A 23,402-nucleotide genomic window follows, 5' to 3' on the forward strand; every position below is an offset into this window, starting at 1 on the left:
CGGGCGAGGTGGCGGGCGCCTGTAGTCCCAGCTACTCCGGAGGCTGAGGCAGGAGAATGGCGTGAACCCGGGAGGCGGAGCTTGCAGTGAGCTGAGATCCGGCCACTGCACTCCAGTTCGGGCGACAGAGCAAGACGCCGTCTCAAAAAAAAAAAAAAAAAAAAAAAACAAGTATTAAGGTGAGGGGCTGCAATTGGTAACAGGAGAGGTCTCCCTGAGAGAATGACATTTGAGAATAATCTGAAGGAGGTGAGGGAATGAGCCATAAATTTATCTGGGGAAGAGAATTCCAGGCAGGGAACAACCAGGGCAAAGGCCCTGCATTGCCATGTTGAAGGGATACCAAAGAGGATAGTGGATCTGGAGTGGAGGGAGCAAGGGATCAGAGTGGGAAATAAGGTAAGATCTGGCAGGAGTGTGGTGCCAGGACCAGATCATATGGGAACTTTTCTGCAAATGAAAAGGTTTTTTTTTTTTTTTTTTTTTTTTTTTGAGACAGCATTTCACTCTTGTTTCCCAGGCTGGAGTGCAATGGTGCAATCTTGACTCACTGCAAACTCTGCGTCTTGGGTTCAAGCGACTCTCCTGCCTCAGCCTCCCGAGTAGCTGGGACTATAGGCATGTGCCACCATGCCTGGCTAATTTTGTATTTTTAGTAGAGACGGGGCCGGGCGCGGTGGCTCAAGCCTGTAATCCCAGCACTTTGGGAGGCCGAGACGGGCGGATCACGAGGTCAGGAGATCAAGACCATCCTGGCTAACATGGTGAAACCCCGTCTCTACTAAAAAATACAAAATAGCCGGGCGAAGCGGCGGGCGCCTGTAGTCCCAGCTACTCGGGAGGCTGAGGCAGGAGAATGGCATAAAAAACCCGGGAGGCGGAGCTTGCGGTGAGCTGAGATCCGGCCACTGCACTCCAGCCTGGGCGACAGAGCGAGACTCTGTCTCAAAAAAAAAAAAAAAAAAAAAGTAGAGACGGGGTTTCTCCATGTTTATCAGGCTGGTCTCGAACTCCCGACCTCAGGTGATCTGCCTGCCTTGGCCTCCCAAAGTGCTGGGATTACAGGATTGAGCCACTGCACCTGGCCATGAAAGGTTTTAGTTTTTGCTTTGAGTGAGTCAACCACAGCAGGGCTTTAAGCAAGAGAATGCTGTCCTCTGACATATTTTAACAAAATAATTTTGGCTGCTGTGTTAAGAATAGACTTAAAGGGGCCAGAGTGAAAGCAGGGAGACCAGTTGAAGACTACTGGAATAATCCAGGTGAAAGATTATGGTGGCTTGAACTAGGGTGACAGCAGTAGCTGTGATGAGGAGTGGACATATTTTGGCTATATTTTGTATAGCAGAGAGGATCGCTGATTAATTAAATATAGTCAGGGACAACTCCAAGGCTTTTGGGCTGAGAAACTGGAAGAACGGAGTTACCTTTCACTGAGATGGGGTTAAGATTATGGAAAGAAGATTTGTGGGAGAGCATCAGGCACTTGTTTTTAGACATATTAATTTTGGAATGCCTGTAAGCTCTCCAAGTGCAGATGTTGAGTAGGCAGTTGGATATACTGGCATGAGTCTGGAGTTCAGGGAACAGTTATGGATTGGCGCTACTAATGTATCTGGAAGTTATATAGGTCAGTGTTGTCCAACATGGCAGCCACTAACTACATGTGACAATTTAAATTTAAATTCATTAAATGAAATTAAAACTTCAGTTCTCGGCTGGGTGCAGTGGCTCACGCCTGCAATTCCAGCACTTTGGGAAGCTGCGGTGGACGGATCACTTGAGGTCAAGAGTTTGAGACCAGCTCGGCCAACTTGGTCATGGAAACCCCGTCTCCACTAAAAATACAAAAATTAGCTGGGTGTGGTGTTGGGTGTCTGTAATCCTAGCTACCCAGGAGGCTAAGGCAGGGGAATCACTTGAACTCGGGAGGCGGAGGTTGCCGTGAACCGAGGTCACACCACTGCACTCCAGCCTGGGCGACAGAGTGAGATTCTGCCAAAAAAAAAAAAATTCAGTTATCAGTTGCTCTAGCCACATTTCAAGTACTCCATAGCTACATTCCATAGCCACATGTAGCTAGTGCGTACTGTATTTACTGTATTGGATAGTGCAGATGTGGGACACTTTCATTATTACACAAAATTCTATTGAACAGCACTGATGTAGATGACATTTGAAGTCATGGGTCTGGAAAAGATCACTTACACAATTAATAAAGGGAAAAAGAGAATCAAAGACTGAACCCTTTATATTTCTGTACTTAAATATACAAATTGGTGGTGAGGGTGGGATGATGAGGCGGTAAGGGCATGCTTCCTTTTTAATTTTTTTTTTTAAATGAGCTGTGCTTGCTAAGTGGATAAGGGGGCAAAAGATATTCCAGGCAAAGGGAATAGTGTGTGTTAATAGAGGTATAAAATGGTATGATTGGGTAACTGTAAGAATGCTGGCATTTCTGGAGCAAAGTCACATTATTTTGGTATAGTTACACACACACACACACACACACACCCAACTCCAAACCTCTTCTTTGCTTCAACACTTTGGGACTGAGTATGTGGTGCTGAGGCTAATCAGTTTAGGTCTAATTGGAAGGCAGAATGAGAAAGGGAAAAAGAATTTTCCTTGTCACTTGTAAATTGTGAATGGGAACAGACGTAAGAATTAAGTTTAGAGAAACAAATACTGCCTCCTAACAAGTTTTTTCAGTGATAGAAGTCAAATGTGATAGTCATTTTTAATTTTAGGAAGTCTTGTTCAAATAAGACCTAAAAGTTATTTAAGCTGGAACTGGATTTCTATCTGGACTGGGGCAATCTGAAGTTAAGTTGATGTAGCTAATCAGCTATGGCTTTGATGAGACGTATTCACACACACAACAATCGCCAGGCCCCATTCTGGAAGGCCAATCATTTCAGAACATGTTTTTTCAAGATGTCAGTTTGTTTTAATAGTAGGTTGTTATACCCAAACTACCATATTCTTAGTTTTCCTTTTTTGTATCTTTTTTTTTTTCAAGTTTACGAAAAGCAGTAACTTAAGCTACAGGGAAAAAAGCACAAAACTGTTTTTCACCAATTAAAAGGAACCCTTTCTATTTACATGTGTTTTAAACTAAAATAGCCTTAAAAAAGGTAAAGATTTCATTAGAATAAAAAAAGCTTAAAAGTAGAATCTATTAAAATCTTGCGTTATCATTCAATGCTCTTTGCAGTTAAAGATCATGTCATTATTTCCATTATACTTACCTCCTATTTTTCTGGGCTTATTAGCCTGGCTATAGAAACTTGCTCCAGTTGAAATTTGGCAAGCTGACAAGGCTGCGTGCCAGAAGTAATTTACTATCCAGTGCGGTTTGCAAAGTAAAAGACGCTATAAATAATAGAAAAAGAAATGAAAAGTTACTGGTTCCAAATATTTTAATGTGTGTAATGTGTGTCACCTCAAACTTTTCAGCTTTTTGTGGTCAACATGAGATAACATGAAAGGTTTGAAAAGTACAGATGCTTTGCATTCGCATTAAACTGAGGGCTCTGATGTTCTTAGGCATCAAAGACCAGTCTGCATCTATCACTTCTCTGACTTTGAAGTCGAGGAGGGCTCTCTGTATGGGAGAATCAGGCAGGGTACTTAGAACAAGGCAGGGGGAGGGGATTCCAGGTGCCTTGCCTCTTATTATGGCTCGAACTAGGTACTTCCCTTTATCAAATAATAATAATGAAAAAAAAAAAAAAACAACAAAAACCACGGAGTTGTCTGAGAACTTCAAATGTGAAAATGTGAACATTCCAAGGAACAGTTCAAATTTACTTTGAAGTTTACATTTAAGTACTTTGAAGGCAAGAACAGAAATTTTAACTTAATTTGCAAACCTCTGGCAGACTTCTTTTTTTTTTTTTTTTTGAGACGGAGTCTGGCTCTGTCGCCCAGGCTGGAGTGCAGTGGCGCGATCTCGGCTCACTGCAAGCTCCGCCTTCCGGGTTTACGCCATTCTCCTGCCTCAGCCTCCCGAGTAGCTGGGACTACAGGCGCCTGCCATCTCGCCCGGCTAGTTTTTTGTATTTTTTAGTAGAGACGGGGTTTCACCGTGTTCGCCAGGATGGTCTCGATCTCCTGACCTCGTGATCCACCCGTCTCGGCCTCCCAAAGTGCTGGGATTACAGGCTTAAGCCACCACGCCCAGCCCTGGCAGACTTCTTAAAAGATTCTCTTGGCACCCTGAGACCCCTCTCATTTTCCAGACTGGCTTGTGAGCACCACAGTGTGGACCAAGTGTTTCTCCAAACCATGGGGTGATCAGAGTACATCATCTTTCTGTGATCAATCTTACAATCTGGAAAAAAAATAATTTATGTTAGAGCAAATACTAACATATCATGGGCTAGAATGCAAAATTATCATAAACTCTTTTGGAAAGGGAAAAATACATTGATCAGGCCGGGCGCGGTGGCTCAAGCCTGTAATCCTAGCACTTTGGGAGGCCGAGACGGGCGGATCACAAGGTCAGGAGATCGAGACCATCCTGGCTAACACGGTGAAACCCCGTCTCTACTAAAAAATACAAAAAACTAGCCGGGCGAGGTGGCGGGCGCCTGTAGTCCCAGCTACTCGGGAGGCTGAGGCAGGAGAATGGCATAAACCCGGGAGGCGGAGCTTGCAGTGAGCTGAGATCCGGCCACTGCACTCCAGCCTGGGCGACAGAGCGAGACTCCGTCTGAAAAAAAAAAAAAAATACATTGATCATTTGAGTTTCATTATTTCTGACCCTGTCACACACATAGAAATAACAATTGAAGCTCTTGAAGAGAACGACATGTTCAGAGAGAGAGTCTGGTAAGTAATTTTTTCTTAATTGAAGTGTAACTTCCATAAAGTGTAGATCTTTTTTTTTTGGAGATGGAGTCTCGATCGGTCGCCCAGGCTGGAGTGTAGTGGCACGGTGGCTCATGCCTATAATCCCAGCACTGCAACCACCTCCTGGGTTCAAGCGATTCTCCTGCCTCAGCCCCCTGAGTAGCTGGGATTACAGGCGCGCGCCACCATACACGGTTAATTTTTATATTTTTAATAGGGACGGGGTTTCACCATGTTGGTCAGGCTGGTCTCAAACTCCTGACCTCAGGTGATCCACTGGCCTCGGGCTCCCAAAGTGCTGGGATTACAGGCGTGAGTCAGTGAGCCTGGCCAGGATTTTGAGACATTGTGGGCTTTATGCAGTTTCTTCTTCTGTCTTGGGCTTTCTCCGGTAGGTACTTTTTTTTTTTTTTGAGGAGGATTCTGGCCTTGTTGCCTAGGCGGGAGTGCAGTGGTGCAATCTCAGGTACTATATCTCTTTTTGAGGGCTTCTTCTTGAGTAGATATTTCAAAATATTTATGCGATGCTATTAGGTGAGTTAATACATAAAGGACTTTGGCCAGGCGCAGTGGCTTATGCCTATAATCCCAGTACTTTGGGAGGCCAAGGCGGGTGGATCACCTGAGGTCAGAAGTTCAAGACCAGCCTGGTCAACATGGTGAAGCCCCGTCTGTACTAAATATACAAAAATTAGCCAGGCGTGGTGGTGGGCGCCTGTAGTCTCACCTACTTGGGAGGCTGTGGCAGGAGAATCACTTGAACCTGAGAGACCGAGGTTGCAGTAAGCTGAGATCGCGCCATTGTGCTCCAGCCTGGGCAAAAAGAGCAAAACTTCGTCTCAAAAAAAAAAAAAAGGCCGGGCGCGGTGGCTCAAGCCTGTAATCCCAGCACTTTGGGAGGCTGAGACGGGTGGATCACGAGGTCAGGAGATCGAGACCATCCTGGCTAACACGGTGAAACCCCGTCTCTACTAAAAAATACAAAAAACTAGCGGGGTGAGGTGGCAGGTGCCTGTAGTCCCAGCTACTTGGGAGGCTGAGCCAGGAGAATGGCGTGAACCCGGGAGGAAGAGCTTGCAGTGAGCTGAGATCTGGCCACCGCACGCCAGCCTGGGCGACAAAGCGAGACTCCGTCTCAAAAAAAAAAAAAAAACACCCATTAAGGACTTAGACCAGTGCAATAGTAGCCGGGCACACAATAAGCCCTACGTAATGACAGCTTTTTTTTTGAGACGGAGTCTCGCTCTGTTGCCCAGGCTGGAGTACAGTGGCCGGATCTCAGCTCACTGCAAGCCTCGCCTCCCGGGTTCATGCCATTCTCCTGCCTCAGCCTCCCGAGTAGCTGGGACTACAGGCGCCCACCACCTCGCCCGGCTAGTTTTTCATATTTTATTTTAGTAGAAATGGGGTTTCACCGTGTTAGCCAGGATGGTCTCGATCCTCTGATCTTGTGATCCACCTGTCTCGGCCTCCCAAAGTGCTGGGATTACAGGCTTGAGCCACAGCCTTTTTTCTTTTTTGAGACAGAGTCATGGGGTTTCACCACGCTGGCCATGCTGGTCTCGAACACCTGACATTGTGATCCACCGACCTCAGCCTCCCAAAGTGCTGGGATTACAGACGTGAGCCACCGCACCAGGCCAATGACAGCTATTATTATGAGATGCAGAAGTGAAAAGAAGGCTTTGTCATTTCCATCATAATTATTTTTTTTGAGACAGATTCTCATTCTGTTGCCCAGGCTGGAGTGCAGTGGCACGATCTCGACTCACTGCAGTCTCTGCCTCCCGGGTTCAAGCGATTCTTGTGCCTCAGACTCCCAAGTATCCACCATGGTGGCGTGTGCCACTATGCCTGGCTATATATATATATATATATATTATTTTTTTTTTTTTTCTTTTTTCTTTTTGAGACGGAGTCTCGCTCTGTCTCCCAGGCTGGAGTGCAGTGGCAAGATCTCGGCTGACTGCAACCTCCGCCTCCCAGGTTCAAGTGATTCTCCTACCTTTGCCTCCTGAGTAGCTGGGATTACAGGTGCCTGCCACCACACCCAGTGAATTTTTGTATTTTTAGTAGAGACAGGGTTTTGCTATGTTGGCCTGTCTGGTTTTTTGTACTTTTAGTAGAGAAGGGGTTTTGCCATCTTGGCCAGGCTGGTCTCAAACTCCTGGCCTGAAGCAATCCACCTGCCTTGGCATCCCAAAGTAGTGGGATTACAGGCATGAGCCAGTGCACCAGGCCCATCGTAATAATTTTTTTTTGTTTGTTTGTTTTTTGAGATGAAGCCTCGCTCTGTCTCCCAGGCTGGAGTGTAGTGGCATGATCTGGGCTCACTACAACTTCCGCCTCCCGGGTTCGAGCAATTTTCCTGCCTCAGCCTCCAGAGTAGCTGGGATTACAGGCACCCACCACCATGCCCAGCTAATTTCTGTATTTTTAGTTGGGGGGTGTTTCATCATGTTGGCCAGGCTGGTTGCAAACTCCTGACCTCAGCTGATCCGCCTGCCTCGGCCTCCCAAACATCATAATAACTTTTTTTTTTTTTTTTTTTTTTACCCGAGACGGAGTGTCGGTCTGTTGCCCAGGCTGGAGTGCAGTGGCGCGATCTCGGCTCACTGCAACCTCCGCCTTCCGGCTTAAATGATTCTCCTGTCTCAGCCGCCTGAGTAGCTGGGACTACAGGCACGTGCCACCACGCCTGGCTAATTTTGTATTTTTAGTAGAGATGGGGTTTCACCATGTTGGCCAGGCTGGTCTCAAATTCCTGATCTTGTGATCCACCCGCCTCCACCTCCCAAAGTGCTGGGATTACAGATGTGAGCCACCCCGCCCGGCCTAGCTTTTATATTTACCTTCAATAATTATTATGATGGGCCGGGCACATCAACAACAACAAGAATATATATATAAAAGCTAAATTTCAGCCAGGTGTGTTGGCTCACGCCTATAATCCCATCACTTTGGGAAGCCGAGGTGGGTGGATCAACTGAGGTTAGGAGTTTGAGACCAGCTTGGCCAACATAGTGAAACTCCATCTCTACTGAAAAGACAATAATTAGCTGGTCGTGGTGGCGGATGCTTGTAATCCCAGCTATTCGGGAGGCTGAGGCAGGAGAATCACTAGAATCTGGGAGGCTGAGGTTGCAGTGAGCCGAGATCATGCCACTGCACTCCAGCCTGGGCAACAAGAGCGAAACTCCATCCCCCCTCCCCAAAAAAAGCTAAATTTCAAAATAAGGGAGGATTGCTGGGTGTGGTGGCTCATGCCTGTAATCCCAGAATTTTGAGAAGTGGAAACAAGAGGATCACTTGAGGCCAGGATTTCAAGACCCATGGTGACAATACAGTGTTTGTTTACAAAAACAAAACACCATCCTAGGCAACATAGTGAGACCCCTGTCTCTACAAAAAAAAAAAAAGGAAAATTAGCCAGGTGCGGTAGGGCACACTTGTAGCCCCAGCTACTTAGGAGGCAGGGGTGGGAGGATTGCTGGAGCCCAGGAGGTTGAGGTTACAGTGAGCTGTGGTCACACCACTGTACTCCTGCCTGGGTAACATAGTGAGACCCTGTCTCAAAACGAAACAAAAACATAATTGGCCGGGCATGGTGGCTCATGCTTGTCATCCCAGCTACTCGGGGAATTGCTTGAACCCAGGAGGTGGAGGTTGCAGTGAGCCGAGATACCACCACTGCACTCCCCACTAGGCAACAGAGAGAGGCTCTGTCTTTTTTTTTTTTGAGGCGGAGTTGGTCTGTCCCCAGGCTGGAGTGCAGTGGTGGGATCTTGGCTCACTGCAACCACCGCCTCCCGGGTTCAAGTAACTCTCCTGCCTCAGACTCCCTAGTAGCTGGTACTACAGGCATGTGCCACCAGGTCCGGCTAATTTTTTTGTATTTTTAGTAGAGACGGGGTTTCTCCATGTTGGCCAGGCTGGCCTTGAATTCCTGACCTCAGGATATCCGCCGGCCTCGGCCTCCCAGAGTGCTGTGATGACAGGCATGAGCCACTGCGCCTGGCCAGCGAGGCTGTCTTAAAAACAACAACAAAACGAAACAAAATAAAGGAGGAGCATATTTATAGTTAGTTTGATTTAAAAATTGGGCGAGCACGGTGGCTTACACCTGGAGTCCCAGCACTTTGGGATGCTGAGGCGGGTGGATCACGAGGTCAGGAGATTGAGACCATCCTGGCCAACATGATGAAACCCCATCTCTAAGGAAAACACAAAAATTAGCTGGGTGCGGTGGCACGTGCCTGTAGTCCCAGCTACTCCGGAGGCTGAGGCAGGAGAATCGCTTGAATCAGGAAGTTGGAGGTTGTGATGAGCCAAGATCATGCCACTGCACTCCAGCCTGGCGACAGAGCAAGACTCTGTCTCTAAAAAAAAAAAAAAAAAATGGTTAATTTGTCAAGGTCTCTATCAAATTTACTTTGAAATGATTACAGTCTGTCAGAGCTTGCTGACTTCCTTGTACCTAAAGAAATTTAGCAAGTGCCTTTTCTTAGTGTCATGAATTTATTTATTTATTTATTTTATTTTTTGAGACGGAGTCTCACTCTGTTGCCCAGGCTGGAGTGTAGTGGCCGATGTCAGCTCACTGCAAGCTCCGCCTCCCAGGTTCACGCCATTCTCTGGCTCAGCCTCCCGAGTAGCTGGACTACAGGCGCCCGCCACCTCGCCTGGCTAGTTTTTTGTATTTTTTTTTTTTTTTTTTTTTTTTTTTTTTTTTTTTTTTTGAGGCGGAGTCTCGCTCTGTCGCCCGGACTGGAGTGCAGTGGCCAGATCTCAGCTCACTGCAAGCTCCGCCTCCTGGGTTTCCGCCATTCTCCTGCCTCAGCCTCCCAAGTAGCTGGGACTACAGGCGCCCGCCACCTCGCCCGGCTAGTTTTTTTGTATTTTTAGTAGAGACGGGGTTTCACCATATTAGCCAGGATGGTCTCGATCTCCTGACCTCGTGATCCGCCCGTCTCGGCCTCCCAAAGTGCTGGGATTACAGGCTTGAGCCACCGCGCCCGGCCAGTTTTTTGTATTTTTTTAGTAGAGACGGGGTTTCACCGTGTTAGCCAGGATGGTCTCGATCTCCTGACCTCGTGATCCACCCATCTCGGCCTCTCAAAGTGCTGGTATTACAGGCTTGAACCACCGCACCCGGCCCGTGTCATGCATTTATTAACTGAGTACTTATTATGTGGTAGGCACTGCTGTAAGCTATAGAGTATCTATCCAGTCAAACAGGAAAAAATTCCCTACCCACATAGAGTTCACTATCTAGTGTCATCTCCACTCTTACTGTTAACACAACCCCAGAGATTTTTCTTTTACAAATAAATTGTATCTTTGTCTTACATTCATGATTTCCTTCCACTTCTCTCATGTCTTACAGCTGAAGGATTCAAGAAATGGTGTAGCACAAGCCAACCCTCGTCTCAGTTCTGAGATGAGTGGGGTAAAATGTGAAAGGAAAGAAAGAAATGAAAGGCACAGAGGTGGAACATCGTTTTGCTGAGCCCGTTCTCCTTTCATAAATCACACACAGGATCAAGGTGCTAATGTAAATGTTGAAATAAGCAAGTCTAGCAAGAACTGCTGCTTTGGCTTTTTATATCCAGAACTAAAAAAGAACTGAACCATGTAGTTATCATTTGAGGTTTACTAACTATACCAGCAATATTGCTTCCAAGCTGTGTTGCCTGGTGGTTTTCTTAGAAATGCTAAGTTGCTTGGGCAATGGTTTAAGGAGGGTATCTATACCTTAGTGATTTATTTTGGTAATTCCCACACTTTTCAATACAAAAATCTGCTTTTCTAGAAAGAATTTATAGTGTCTGATATTCACCTAGGGACATACATTTTTAAAGCTATTACTTACAAAGCCAAGATATTGATTTAAATAATAAACAATTCTATTATTTATTTATTTAGAGACGGAGTTTCGCTCTTGTTTCCCAAGCTGGAGTGCAATGGCGCAATCTCGGCCTCCCAGGTTCAACCGATTCTCCTTCCTCAGCCTCCCGAGTAGCTGGGATTACAGGCGCATGCCAGCAAGCCCGGCTAATTTTTTTTTAAAACAATTTTTAGTAGAAACGGGATCTTACTACTAAATGTTAGCCAGGATGGTCTTGAACTCCTGACCTCAGGTGATCCGCTCGCCTGAGCCTCCTAAAGTGCTGGGATTACAGGCGTGAGCCACCGCGACCGGCTTTCAAAAATGTTTAATTGTAAAATATCCTCCTTTGCTTTTTTTTGTTGTTCTTGGTGTTGGGAAGTCAGGACGTGGGATGGGAGCACAATGAAAATAGACAATATTCTGCAGAAAATGCATCTTGTGTCCCTTTTAGGCTTTGGTAGCCCACCTCTCGATACCCGGAGGCGCTTTTCCCGACCACGGTCCAAGTCTAGCGGCGCGCGCGCACTTAGCCCCGCCTCCCGTCTAGCCCCGCCCCTCAACTCCTGTCCGCTAGAGTCGTCCGGCCCAAGACCAGGGGGGATTCTCGCTGCAATCCCACAATCGGCCACAGGGAGGGGACAGTGGCTGTTGAAGCCACTGTAGGGCCTTCCCCCACTGCGGAGGATGCGGAAGCGGAAAAGGCGGGACCTAAGGAGCGCGTTACGACCGGATCTCCGAACCTGAAATCGGGAGCTTCCTACTCGTGTTAGCTGTTTAGGAGCTCCCCACGGGGTTGTAGAGTTTGGACCTCATGGCAGAGATAATTCAGGAGCGCATAGAAGATCGGCTCCCGGAATTGGAACAGCTGGAGCGCATTGGACTGTTCAGTCATGCGGAGATTAAGTGAGAGAGGGTTGGGGAGAGGGAAGAGCTAAGGCGGCCTGAGGGGAGGTTGGGAGTGTGTGGCAGGGGCCAGCTGTGGGGACGCTCGACCTGTGTTTATTTTTCCTAACGTGGCGGAAGCCCATTTCCGTTTTTCGGTGATGTCTAGAATTAATTTCTCATTCGTTGCAAGGTTATCCGTCCGTCTACTTACCCATCTGACATATTGACAGGCCTTTCATGGAGCCGGGTCTTAGGGTCGTTAACGGTAATTAAACCCAGGATTCCTGCTCATTAGGAGCTAATTGGGCTGTATGTTGTGGGGGAGATAGACTAAATATTTTGATAACAGTGTACTGTAAGGTGATTGCAGTAGCTTGTACTGCTCTAGGGATGGGAACAGAGTGCAGCGGGAGTGAATAAGTTTCTAACTAGACTGAAGGTGAGGACCGTTGAAATCAGTTTCATATGCTACTCCAGAGCCTAACCACAGCGCCTGGCACATAGTAGACATTCAGTTGCGTGTTAAAATTATGTTTAGTAGTTTTTAATGGTTTCTGTGATTGTTGCTTTGTTTTGCAACGTCTGAATGTAGTAATGCGACTCAGAGCTTCAAAGTAAGCATTCGTTACTGAAACACAGAACATAGCAGTGTGGATGCTTAGAAAGTGCTCAGTAAATGTTATTGTTACCATTACTAAAGACACCTGTCTTGCACATCTTGCATTAAATTCTACTAAAGTGTGCTTGTCATGTGTTCTCTCCTTAGCTAAGGACTCTGAATCTTCTCCCATAAGTCCTTCGTAGTAATAAACCTTTTAGGGCAGACACAATTTAGAATTTTTAAAAAATTTGGTCGGGCGCGGTGGCTCAAGCCTGTAATCCCAGCACTTTGGGAGGCCGAGACGGGCGGATCACGAGGTCAGGAGATCGAGACCATCCTGGCTAACACGGTGAAACCCCGTCTCTACTAAAAAAAATACAAAAACTAGCCGGGTGAGGTGGTGGGCGCCTGTAGTCCCAGCTGCTCGGGAGGCTGAGGCAGGAGAATGGCGTGAACCCGGAAGGCGGAGCTTGCATTGAGCTGAGATCCGGCCACTGCACTCTAGCCTGGGCGACAGAGCGAGACTCCGTCTCAAAAAAAAAAAAAAAAATTTACATGTTGAGAACTCAGAAATAAGAGGAATTTCAGAAAGAGATTTATTATTAAAATCAAAGTGACCTGAACTCGGTGCAAAAGAAGTCTTTATTAATACCAGCCGGGCGCGGTGGCTCACGCCTGTAATTCCAGCACTTTGGGAGGCCGAGGCGGGTGGATCACGTGAGATCAGGAGTTCGAGACCAGCCTGGCCAATGTGGTGAAACCCCATCTCTACTAAAAATACAAAAATTAACCGAGCGTGGTGGCAGGCGCCTGTAGTCACAGCTACTCAGGTGGCTAAGGCAGGAGAATCGCTTGAACCCAGGAGGCAGAGGTTGCAGTGAGCTGTGATCTTGCCACTGCACTCCAGTCTGGGTCGACAGAGTGAGGCACTGTCTCAAAAAAAAAAAAAAAAAAAAGAAGAAAAAAATACCATGCATAAATGGTATAAAGTTATTAATTATGTTTGCTTTGCTGGTGGGAATGTCATTGGTTTTGGGAGTTGATTAAGATGATTTTCCTGAAAGTTTAAAAATACATCCTGATACCCTTAAGAACACAAAAGTAATTGTGTAAGAGAATACTTTTTTTTTCTTTTTTTTTTGAGATGGAGTCTCGCTCTGTCACCAGGCTGGAGTGCAGTGGCACGATCTCGGCTTACTGCAACCTCCACCTCCTAGGTTCAAGCAATTTTCCTGCCTCAGTTTCCCGAGTAGCTGGGACTACAGGTGCGCACCACCACGCCCAGCTAATTTTTGTATTTTTAGTAGAGATGGAGTTTTACCGTGTTGGCCAGGGTGGCCTCAATCTCTTAACCTCGTGATCTACCCGCCTTAGCCTCCCAAAGTGCTGGGATTCCAGGCATGAGCCACTGCACCCGGCCAATGTATTTTCTTTTTTTTTTTTTTTTTGAGACGGAGTCTTGCTCTGTCGCCCAGGCTGGAGTGCAGTGGCCGGATCTCAGCTCACTGCAACCTCCGCCTCCCGGGTTCACGCCATTCTCCCGCCTCAGCCTCCTGAGTAGCTGGGACCACAGGCGCCCGCCACCTCGCCCGGCTAATTTTTTGTATTTTTAGTAGAGACGGGGTTTCGCCGTGTTAGCCAGGATGGTCTCGATCTCCTGACCTCGTGATCCGCCCGTCTCGGCCTCCCAAAGTGCTGGGATTACAGGCTTGAGCCACCGCGCCCCGCCTGTATTTTCTTATGAAGGATAACTCTAGGAATTTTGTATTTTGAAAAACGTGTTTTAGATATATTCAAAATAAAGTTAAACATTTAATTTTTGCAGTTTTCAAGTGAAGTTTAAATGGTTTTCTCCTCAGGGCTATCATTAAGAAGGCTTCTGATCTAGAGTACAAAATCCAGAGAAGAACCCTTTTCAAGGAAGACTTTATCAATTATGTTCAAGTAAGTGTGTAATTAATAATTTTTTTTTTTTTTTGATGAGATGGGGTCTCACTCTGTCACCCAGGTTGGAGTGCAGTGGTGTGAATGGTGTGATCTTTGCTCACTGCAACCTCTGCCTTCCAGGCTCAAGCAGTTCTCCTACCTCAGCCACCTGGGTAGCTGGGACCACAGGTGCATGCCACCTTGCCTGGCTAATTTTTTATACTTTTTGGTAGACACTGGGTTTTGCCATGTTGCCCAGGCTGGTCTGGAATTCCTGAACTCAAGGGATCCACGCCTTGGCCTCTCAAAGTGCTGGGCTTACAGGTGTGAACCACAATGCCCGACCAATAATTAATAATTTTATTACTTATTTTTGAGGCAGGGTCTCACCTTTCACCCAGGCTGAAATCCAGTGGTCCCATCATGGCTCAGTGTAGCTTCCACGTCCTGGGCTGGAGCCATCCTCCCACCTCAGCCTCTGGAGTAGCTGGGACTACGGGTGTGTGACACTATGTCTGGCTAGTTTTTGTGTTTTTTGTAGAGACAGGGTTTTGGCATGTTTCCCACACCCAAAATGCTGGGATTACAACTGTTTGTGAGCCACCGGGCCTAGTCTTTCTTTTGTTTTGTTTAGTTTTTGAGACAAGAGTCTTGCTCTTTCGTCCAGGCTGGAGTGCAGTGGTGCGATCTTGGCTCACTGCAACCACCACCTCCCGGGTTCTAGTGGTTCTTAAGTCTCAGCCTCCCCAGTAGCTGGGATTACAGGCGTGTGGCACCACGCCCAGCTACTTTTAGTAGAGACTGGGTTTTGCCATGTTGGCCAGTCTGGTCTTGAACTCCTGGCTTCAAGCAGTCCACCTGCATTGGCCTCCCAAAGTGAGTGCTATGATTACAGGTATGAGGCACCATGCCCGGCCTTAGCCTTACTTTAATCCCTTCACAAATGATTGATTGGTTGATTAATTGAGATGGAGTCTCTCTGTGTCACCCAGGCTGGAGTGCAGTTGCACAGTCTCTGCTCACTGCAACCTCTGCCTCCTGGCTTCAAGTGATTCTCCTGCCTCAGCCTCCCATCCCTTCACAAATTTAAAATCACTTCTAGAATGATTAGCTTAACATCATTTTTTTTTTTTTTTGAGATGGAGTTTCGCTCTTGTTGCCCGGGCTGGAGTGCAGTGGTGTGATCTCAACTCACTGCAACCTCTGCCTCCCGGGTTTAAGCAGTTCTGTGCCTCAACTTCCTGAGTAGCTAGGATTACAGGCGCCTGCCACCATGCCAGGCTAAGTTTTGTATTTTTAGTAGAGACAGGGTTTCACCATCTTGATCAGGCTCGTCTTGAACTCCTGATCTCGTGATCCACCCACCTCGGCCTCCCAAAGTGCTAGGATTACAGGTGGGAGCCACCGCTCCTGGCCAACATCAATTTTTAAAAAAATTTTTAGGCTGGGCGCGGTGGCTCACACCTGTAATCCCAACACTTTGGGAGACCACGGAAGGCAGATCACTTGAGGTCAGAAGTTCAAGACCAGCCTGACCAACATGGTGAAACCCCATCTCTACTAAATACAAAAATTAGCCGGACATGGTGGCGGGTGCCTGTAATCCTGGCTACTCAGGAGACTGAGGCAAGAGAATCGCTTGAACTCGGGAGGTGGAGGTTGCAGGAGCCAAGATCACGCCATTGCACTCCAACCTGGGCAACGTAGTGAGACTCCGTCTTAAAAAAAAAAAAAAAATTATTTTTTTCTAAAATTCCAGAAAGGTGCATTAGATAGATATTTCTGAACAGGAGTAACATTGGGAATAGCATTACTCCACTAAGACTTTAGTCCTTGCCAAACTGAACTTACTTTTCCCCTCTCTCTCTTTTCATTTTTTTTTTTTTTTTTTTCTACTGGGTTTGTAGATCAGAGATTGTCAGAGACATAGCGTGTATCAGGACTTCAGCAAGAGATTTGCCTCTTGGTGAGCAAGATAGAGGAGAGTGAATTCGGTGATTGTAGAGAATTGAAAAGTTACTACTTGTTTATCCGTTGTCTGTCCACTTGGAAAGAGGTGTGCTGCAAGATTTTTTCGTTTTGTAAATGCATGGAAGGTTTGAATAAAGATAAATCATGTCAGATCAATTTTCCAATGGGGGAGAATAGCTAATATGTTGGATGATGAAATCAGGATTCGGAAAGAACCAATAACAAGATGAAATGTTTATAAGACTAGAAGTTTTGGGTGGGCACAGTGGCTTATGCTGTAATCCCAGCACTTTGGGAGACTGAGGTGGGCAGATCACCTGAGGTCAGGAGTTCGAGATCAGCCTGGCCAACATGGGGAAACCCCGTCTCTGCTAAAAAATCAAAAATTACCTGGGTATGGTGGTGGGCGCCTGTAATCCTAGTTACTCAGGAGGCTGAGGCAGGAGAAACGCTTGAACCCAGGAGGTGGAGGTTGCAGTGAGCCAAGATTGTGCCATTGCACTCTCAGCCTGGGCGACAAGAGTGAAACTGCATCTCAAAAAAAAAAAAAAGACTAGAAGTTTTGAGCTTAGATTTCAAAAGACAGCTGAACAAATGATATATGAACCTTGACTAAGCTATTGTTTCTGAAAGAGGTCCTATGAGTAGATTGCTCACTCAAAATGAGTCAAGACCATATTATGTCAAAAATATAATTTGTTTTTTTTCAAGTAATACTCACACTCTTGCCCAGGCTGGAGTGCAGTGGTGCGAGCATCACTCATTGCAGCCTCAAACTTCTAGGCTCAGGTGATCCTCCTGCCTCAGCCTCCCAAGTGGATAGGACTACAGGCTTGTGCCAGATGGCTGGCTAATTTTCTTATGTTTTGTAGAGATAGGGTCTCTTGATGTTGCCCAGGCTGGTCTTGAACTCCTGGGCTCAAGTGATCCTCCTGCCTTGACCTACCAGAGTGTTGGGATTATAGGCTTGAGCCAGTGTACCCAGCCAAAAGATTTCTTTTTTTTTTTTTTTATTGAGACGGAGTCTCACTCTGTCGCCCAGGCTGGAGTGCAGTGGCCGGATCTCAGCTCACTGCAAGCTCCGCCTCCCGGGTTTACGCCATTCTCCTGCCTCAGCCTCCCAAGTAGCTGGGACTACAAGCACCCGCCACCTCGCCCGGCTAGTTTTTTGTATTTTTTAGTAGAGACGGGGTTTCACCGTGTTCGCCAGGATGGTCTCGATGTCCTGACCTCGTGATCCGCCCGTCTCGGCCTCCCAAAGTGCTGGGATTACAGGCTTGAGCCACCGCGCCCGGCCAGGATTTCTTAAAGCTAAATGAGACTGTGAAAGCACAAACCATAGGAGAAAAGATCGATTGATTTGTGTTCAAAATACAAATTTCCGGAGGGGCGTGGCGGCTCACTGTAAGACAGGCAGATCGCTTGAACTGAGGAGTTCAAGACCAGCCTAGGCAACATGGCAAACCCCATCTCTACAAAAAAATACAGAAATTAGCTAGGCATGGTGGTGCACGCCTGTAGTCCTAGCTACTCTGGAGGTTGAGGTGGGAGGATCAGTTGAACCTGGGAGGTGGAAGCTGCAGCAAGCCATGATGGTGCCATTGCAGTTCAGTCTGGGTGATAGAGACCCTGTCTCAAAAAAAAAAAGAAAATTTTCTATGCAAAAAAGACATGACAAATAATGTGAAAATACAAGCCACAAAATGTGAGAAAATATTTGCAACACAAAATTGGAACTACATATATGCATGTATAAAGAACTGTAAATCGAGAAGAAAATGACAACTGAAAAGAAAAATGGCCAAATCATGTGAATGTGAAAGTCGCAAAGGGGAAACATCACTTGTAGTTAAACTTATGAAAAGATGTCAGCCTCATCAGTAATTATTTAAATAAAGATTAAAACCAGGTGTAGGGCCTGGGCACGGTAGCTCACGCCTGTAATCCTAGCGCTTTGGGAGGCCGAGGCAGGTGGATTACTTGAGGTTGGGAGTTGGAGATCAGCCTGGTCAACATGGTGGAACCCCATCTCTATTAAAAATACAAAAATTAGCCAGGCATAGTAGCACATGCCTATAATCCCAGCTACTGGGGAGGCTGAGGCCAGAAAATTGCTTGAACCTGGGAGGCAGAGGTTGCAGTAAGCCTAGATTTTGCCACTGCACTTCAGCCTTGGCGACAGAGCAAGACTCCATCTTAAAAAAACAAACAAAAAAAACCAGGACTGCTTTATAGTCCTGCTTTTTAGGACTGCTTTATATTCATCATAAGAGCAAATCTTTTTTTGTTTTGTTTTGAGATGGAGTCTCGCTCTGTCACCCAGGCTGAAGTGCAGTGGCATCATCTCGGCTCACTGCAACCTCCACCTCCTGAGTGTTTGTTTTTTTTGTCTCAAACAAGCAAAAAACAACGAACAACCTATGGGTTGATAGATGTAGCATGATACCGTTTATGTAAAATTTAAAAGCATTCAAGACATCATTGTAATAAAGTTCAAAATCATGTTTGGGAATGATAACAAAGTCAAGATAATTCCTGCCTCTGGAGAGGGAGAAGAGTAGAATCAGAGATGGGTACATAGGTGGCTTCATTTTTATACTGTTTTATTTCTAAAAAAAGATTTGAAGCAAATGTAGTGCAATGTAGGTTTTGATGTAGCTGTATTGTAGCTGCATGGGGTGTTTTATAAGCTTGAAATATTTCATGGAATAATTTTTAAGTGAAGCATGTAATTATAAGCTTGTTAATTATTTTGTTTAAGTTTTATAGCTAAGTGAATTTAAGTGAATTCTAGACATTTATTGTAAATTATACTTATGTGATAGCACATTATTTTTTATTTTATATTCTTGAGTTTTGTTTTATGACTAACTACATTTCCAGTATCTAAAAGGTTTTAGATTTTCTAGCTTCTAATTTTTTTGTATGTTTTTCATTCGTAGTATGAAATTAATCTTTTGGAGCTGATCCAGAGAAGAAGAACAGTAAGTAGAGGATTTTCTAGAAATTGGAAAAAAATACAGAACTAAGCAGTATGACTGACGGTATAGTTAGGACTTGTGTTTGGGAGACAGTGTTGATAAAACTGTATGGTGACATGCCTGTAATGGATATTTGTAATTATTTGTTTGCTTCATCAGTACCACTCAGTGGTCAAGTAGGAATGCTGTTTTGGACAAATGTGATTAAGCTGAGGCTTTGTTTTTTATGTCCCCCTTTAGCGCATTGGGTATTCATTTAAGAAGGATGAGATTGAGAATTCTATTGTACACCGGGTACAAGGTGTTTTCCAGCGTGCCTCAGCAAAATGGAAAGTAAGTGATCAGGCCATCCTTAATTTTATGAGATGTGAAGATAAGTATTATACATATTGTATTAGGAATTCAACTGCAGTTTTCTATTTTTATCTTGGGTATCTTTATACTTATTCTAATGATGGTATCATTGCTCAAAACATTTTTTGAGCCACTTAGCAAACCAGTAAGAAAATTGGTCTTATTACCTTATAGTTATTCTGTGAGGACACTGCTGAAAATAGTGTATTTGATACATTACTAAGGATTGGAAATTTGGGAGATATTTGTATATATTTGTGAGTATACTGAAGACTTAGAGCCTGAAGATAAATGGTAATGTAGGGGCAATACCTCAGAAACTTGATTTTTTTTCTTTTCTTTTTTTTTTTTTTGAGATAAGGTCTCACTGTGTTGCCCAGGCTAGGGTACGGTGGAGTGATCTCAGTTCACTGCAACCTCTGCCTCCTAGGCTCAAACGATTCTCCCACCTCAGCCTCCCCAGTAGCTGGGATCACAGGCGCATGCCACCATGCCTGGCTAATTTTTGTATTTTTGGTAGACACAGGGTTTTGTCATGTTGCTCAGGCTGGTTTCGAACTCCTGGGCTCAAGTGATCTGCCCACCTCAGCCTCCCAAAGTGCTGGGATTACAGGACTCTTTGGGATTGGATATATTATATGAGAAGTATTTTGGATTCTTGGGAATGACAAATTTTGTATTGCTACCCAGATTGAGATCCTTTAAGAACTGCATTAAACAAATTGGATAGATAGGGCCGGGCGCGGTGGCTCAAGCCTGTAATCCCAGCACTTTGGGAGGCCGAGACGGGTGGATCACGAGGTCAGGAGATCGAGACCATCCTGGCTAACATGGTGAAACCCCGTCTCTACTAAAAATACAAAAAACTAGCCGGGCGAGGTGGCGGGCGCCTGTAGTCCCAGCTACTTGGGAGGCTGAGGCAGGAGAATGGCGTGAACCCGGGAGGCGGAGCTTGCAGTGAGCCGAGATTGCGCCACTGCACTCCAGTCTGGGCGACAGAGCGAGACTCTGCCTCAAAAAAAAAAAAACAACCAAAAAAAACAAATTGGATAGATAACAAAGTTTTTTTGGGGCACTGTGAGTGGGAGTTCGGGGAAAGATTGAATTATCATAGTTAAGAGATCTGAGGCCTTTGTGAGGGAAAGCCAGATAGGATGAGAGGTGATTGAATTTTCTGAAACCTGCTTTTTTTTTTTTTGGGATGCAATCTTACTCTGTCGCCCAGGCTAGAGTTCAGTGGTGTGATCTTGGCTCACTACAACCTCTGCCTCCTAGGTTGAAGTAATTCTTCTGCCTCAGCCTCCCCAGTACCTGGGACTACAGGCACAAGCCACCACACCTGGCTAATTTTTGTATTTTTAGTAGTCAGGGTTTCGCCGTCTTGTCCAGGCTGGTCTCGAAACTCCTGACCTCAGGTGATCCACCTGCTTCAGCCTCCAAAAGTGCTAGGATTACAGGCCTGAGCCATTGTGCCTGGCTTTTTTTTTTTTTTTTTTTTTTTTTGAGGTGGAGTCTTGCTCTGTCACCCAGGCTGGAGTGCAGTGGCACAATCTCGGCAGCTCACTGTAACCTTCACCTCCTAGGTTCAAGTGATTCTTCTGCCTCAGCCTCCCTAGTAGCTGGGATTACAGGCACATACCACCATACTTGGCTAATTTTTTTTTTTTTTTTGAGGTGGAGCCTCCCTCTGTTGCCCAGGCTGGAGTGCAGTGGCATGATCTCGGCCTCCCGGGTTCGAGCGATTCTCGTGTCTCAGCTTCCCGAATAGCTGGGATTACAGGGGTCTGCACCACACCCGGCTAATTTTTTTGTATTTTTAGTAGAGACGGGGTTTCACCATATTGGCTAGGCTGGTTTTGAACTCCCGACCTCAAGGGATCCACCTGCCTTGGCCTCCTAATAATCTTTGTAATTTTGTTGAGGTGGGGTTTCACCATGTTGGCCAGGCTGGTTTCGATCTCCTGACCTCAAGTGATCCTCCCACTTTGGCCTCACAAAGTGTTGGGATTACAGGCGTGAGCCACCGCACCCAACCTGAAATCTACTTGTTTTTAGCAAAGCTAATTAATGCGAAGATGTATTATATGTAACGGTCAAATTCGCTCAGCTTACTACATTGCTTTTCTTGCAGGATGATGTTCAACTTTGGCTCTCCTATGTGGTTTTTTGTAAGAAGTGGGTGAGTAAAGCCATGCATGTCTTGCTTCCTCTGGCCATATTTTTGTTAATCTGCCCTTTAAGCTTCATGTCAGAGGTTTTTCCTGAAGTGTAGGGTTAATAAATGAAAAAAGAACCCAAGGAGGCGGAACATCAATATAACATTGGATATCTAAATGACTCTTAATAGTTTCCAAGTCAGTTGAAAAGAATATAATTTTTACGTGTATTGGTTCAATACAGCTGATGTTTAAAAAAAAGATTTAAAGTGTTTAGTGGTTTAATTGAGGTAGAAAATTATGAGGGTCTGTGTTCGTTTATGTGTCCCTAGCAATAGCATGTCATGCTTCATTGGATTTTACAGTTGGTAAAGTTAGGGTGCACATTACTTAGCGAGTAAGAGCAATGATTTATCTGTGCAGGAAGTAGAAATATTTTCCTTTTTTACAGGCTACTAAAACTCAACTTAGCAAGGTATTCTCTGCCATGTTGGCGATTCATTCCAACAAGCCAGGTATGGTGAAATCTTTGTCAATTTTTCTGCATTTTATTTAGACTCAAGCCATTTTGGATTTTATTTCACTTGATGAATCTAAGAGATTATTTTGAGGACTTGAGCTTAGGCAGTCGGTCTCAGCAGTTTTTGTTACTGACATAGCTGCCTCATAGTTCACCCCTGCCCATTATAAACTAGTTACTGTCCTAGGTGTTGTATCTGCAGGCAAGAAGGACTGTATTTCTTTTTTTTTTTGAGATGGAGTCTCGCTCTGTCACCCAGGCAGGAGGGCAGTGGCGCAATCTCGGCTCACTGTAACCTCCGCCTCCCGGGTTCAAGCAGTTCTCCTGCCTCAGCCTCCTGAGTAGCTGAGATTACAGGCATCTGCCATCACGCCCAGCTAATTTTTGTATTTTTAGCAGAGATGGGGTTTCACTATGGTGGTCAGGCTGGTCTTGAACCCCTGACCTCGTGATCCACCCAGCTCGGCCTCCCAAAGTGCTGGGATTACAGGCGTGAGCCACCACGCCCGTCCAGACTGTATTTCTTTTTAGGTGATGGCAAAATAAACTTTTGAGTCCTTTGAGGGACATTTTATTTGGAGGCAGTCAAATCTGAGGAATTTTAGAAGCTTAAAGGGGAAAAGACCAATATAAATTTTAGAAGAGTGCTGGTACAGGGTAGACTCATGTTTTGTAAAAGAAATATTTCTCTTGTGAATAACGTATAAATGGTCTAGTTGATAGTGGAGAGGCCTCAGTACCTATTCTCAGGGTATTAGGCTTAATCAGACATCTTACACCACGCAAGACTCAAATAGACGACATTTGCTACCAGTTTACTCAGAAATATAGCAGGATAGCCTTAGGTATGTTTCTTCTGCAGAATGCTCTTAGCAGAATGCAGGTAGCCTCTGGTTCCTAAGGTGACTGTTCAGGTATGAGGAGATGAGATCATATCAGTGGGTAGGGGATCCAGTCTGGCTTAGAAGCCCCATGGATGGGCGTGGCTTCTACAGATCCTAGAAGGGTCATGCTCAATTTTAAGAGTCACATGTTCAAGAAAGCTCAACGGAATTTCTTGCCACCATTGCTGACCCTCCTATTCCAAGTGTGGTTACCAGCCAGGCGTCATTTTTAACAAAAGCAATATTGCTTGTTAAGATAGCTGACCTTTGTTAAGTTTCTAGGGAAATAGCTAGAATGTTAACTCAGGGTTAATTTCCCATATAGAAGGATAAAGGATTTTAAAGAAAATTACGAATTAGAATTTATTTTGTTTTTT

The 23,402-nt window shown here is 45.4% G+C and overlaps 1 protein-coding gene across 2 annotated transcripts in view; it reads left to right on the forward strand.

The window, feature by feature from the left end:
• Positions 1-11,446: 11,446 nt before the first annotated feature.
• Positions 11,447-23,402, forward strand: part of UTP6 (UTP6 small subunit processome component) — a 40,496-nt gene continuing 28,540 nt past the window's right edge. For both annotated transcript variants that reach the window (XM_033184278.1, XM_033184279.1), the window contains exons 1-6: positions 11,447-11,650; positions 14,093-14,177; positions 19,073-19,114; positions 19,352-19,444; positions 21,597-21,644; positions 22,073-22,136. In XM_033184278.1, the coding sequence (XP_033040169.1) occupies positions 11,559-11,650; positions 14,093-14,177; positions 19,073-19,114; positions 19,352-19,444; positions 21,597-21,644; positions 22,073-22,136 (424 nt within the window). In that variant the 5' untranslated portion in view covers positions 11,447-11,558. The remainder of the gene's footprint in view (positions 11,651-14,092; positions 14,178-19,072; positions 19,115-19,351; positions 19,445-21,596; positions 21,645-22,072; positions 22,137-23,402) is intronic.

This window comes from Trachypithecus francoisi, unplaced genomic scaffold, assembly GCF_009764315.1.
Source record: "Trachypithecus francoisi isolate TF-2019V2 unplaced genomic scaffold, Tfra_2.0 Lachesis_group20, whole genome shotgun sequence".
NCBI classification, from domain to species: domain Eukaryota; kingdom Metazoa; phylum Chordata; class Mammalia; order Primates; family Cercopithecidae; genus Trachypithecus; species Trachypithecus francoisi.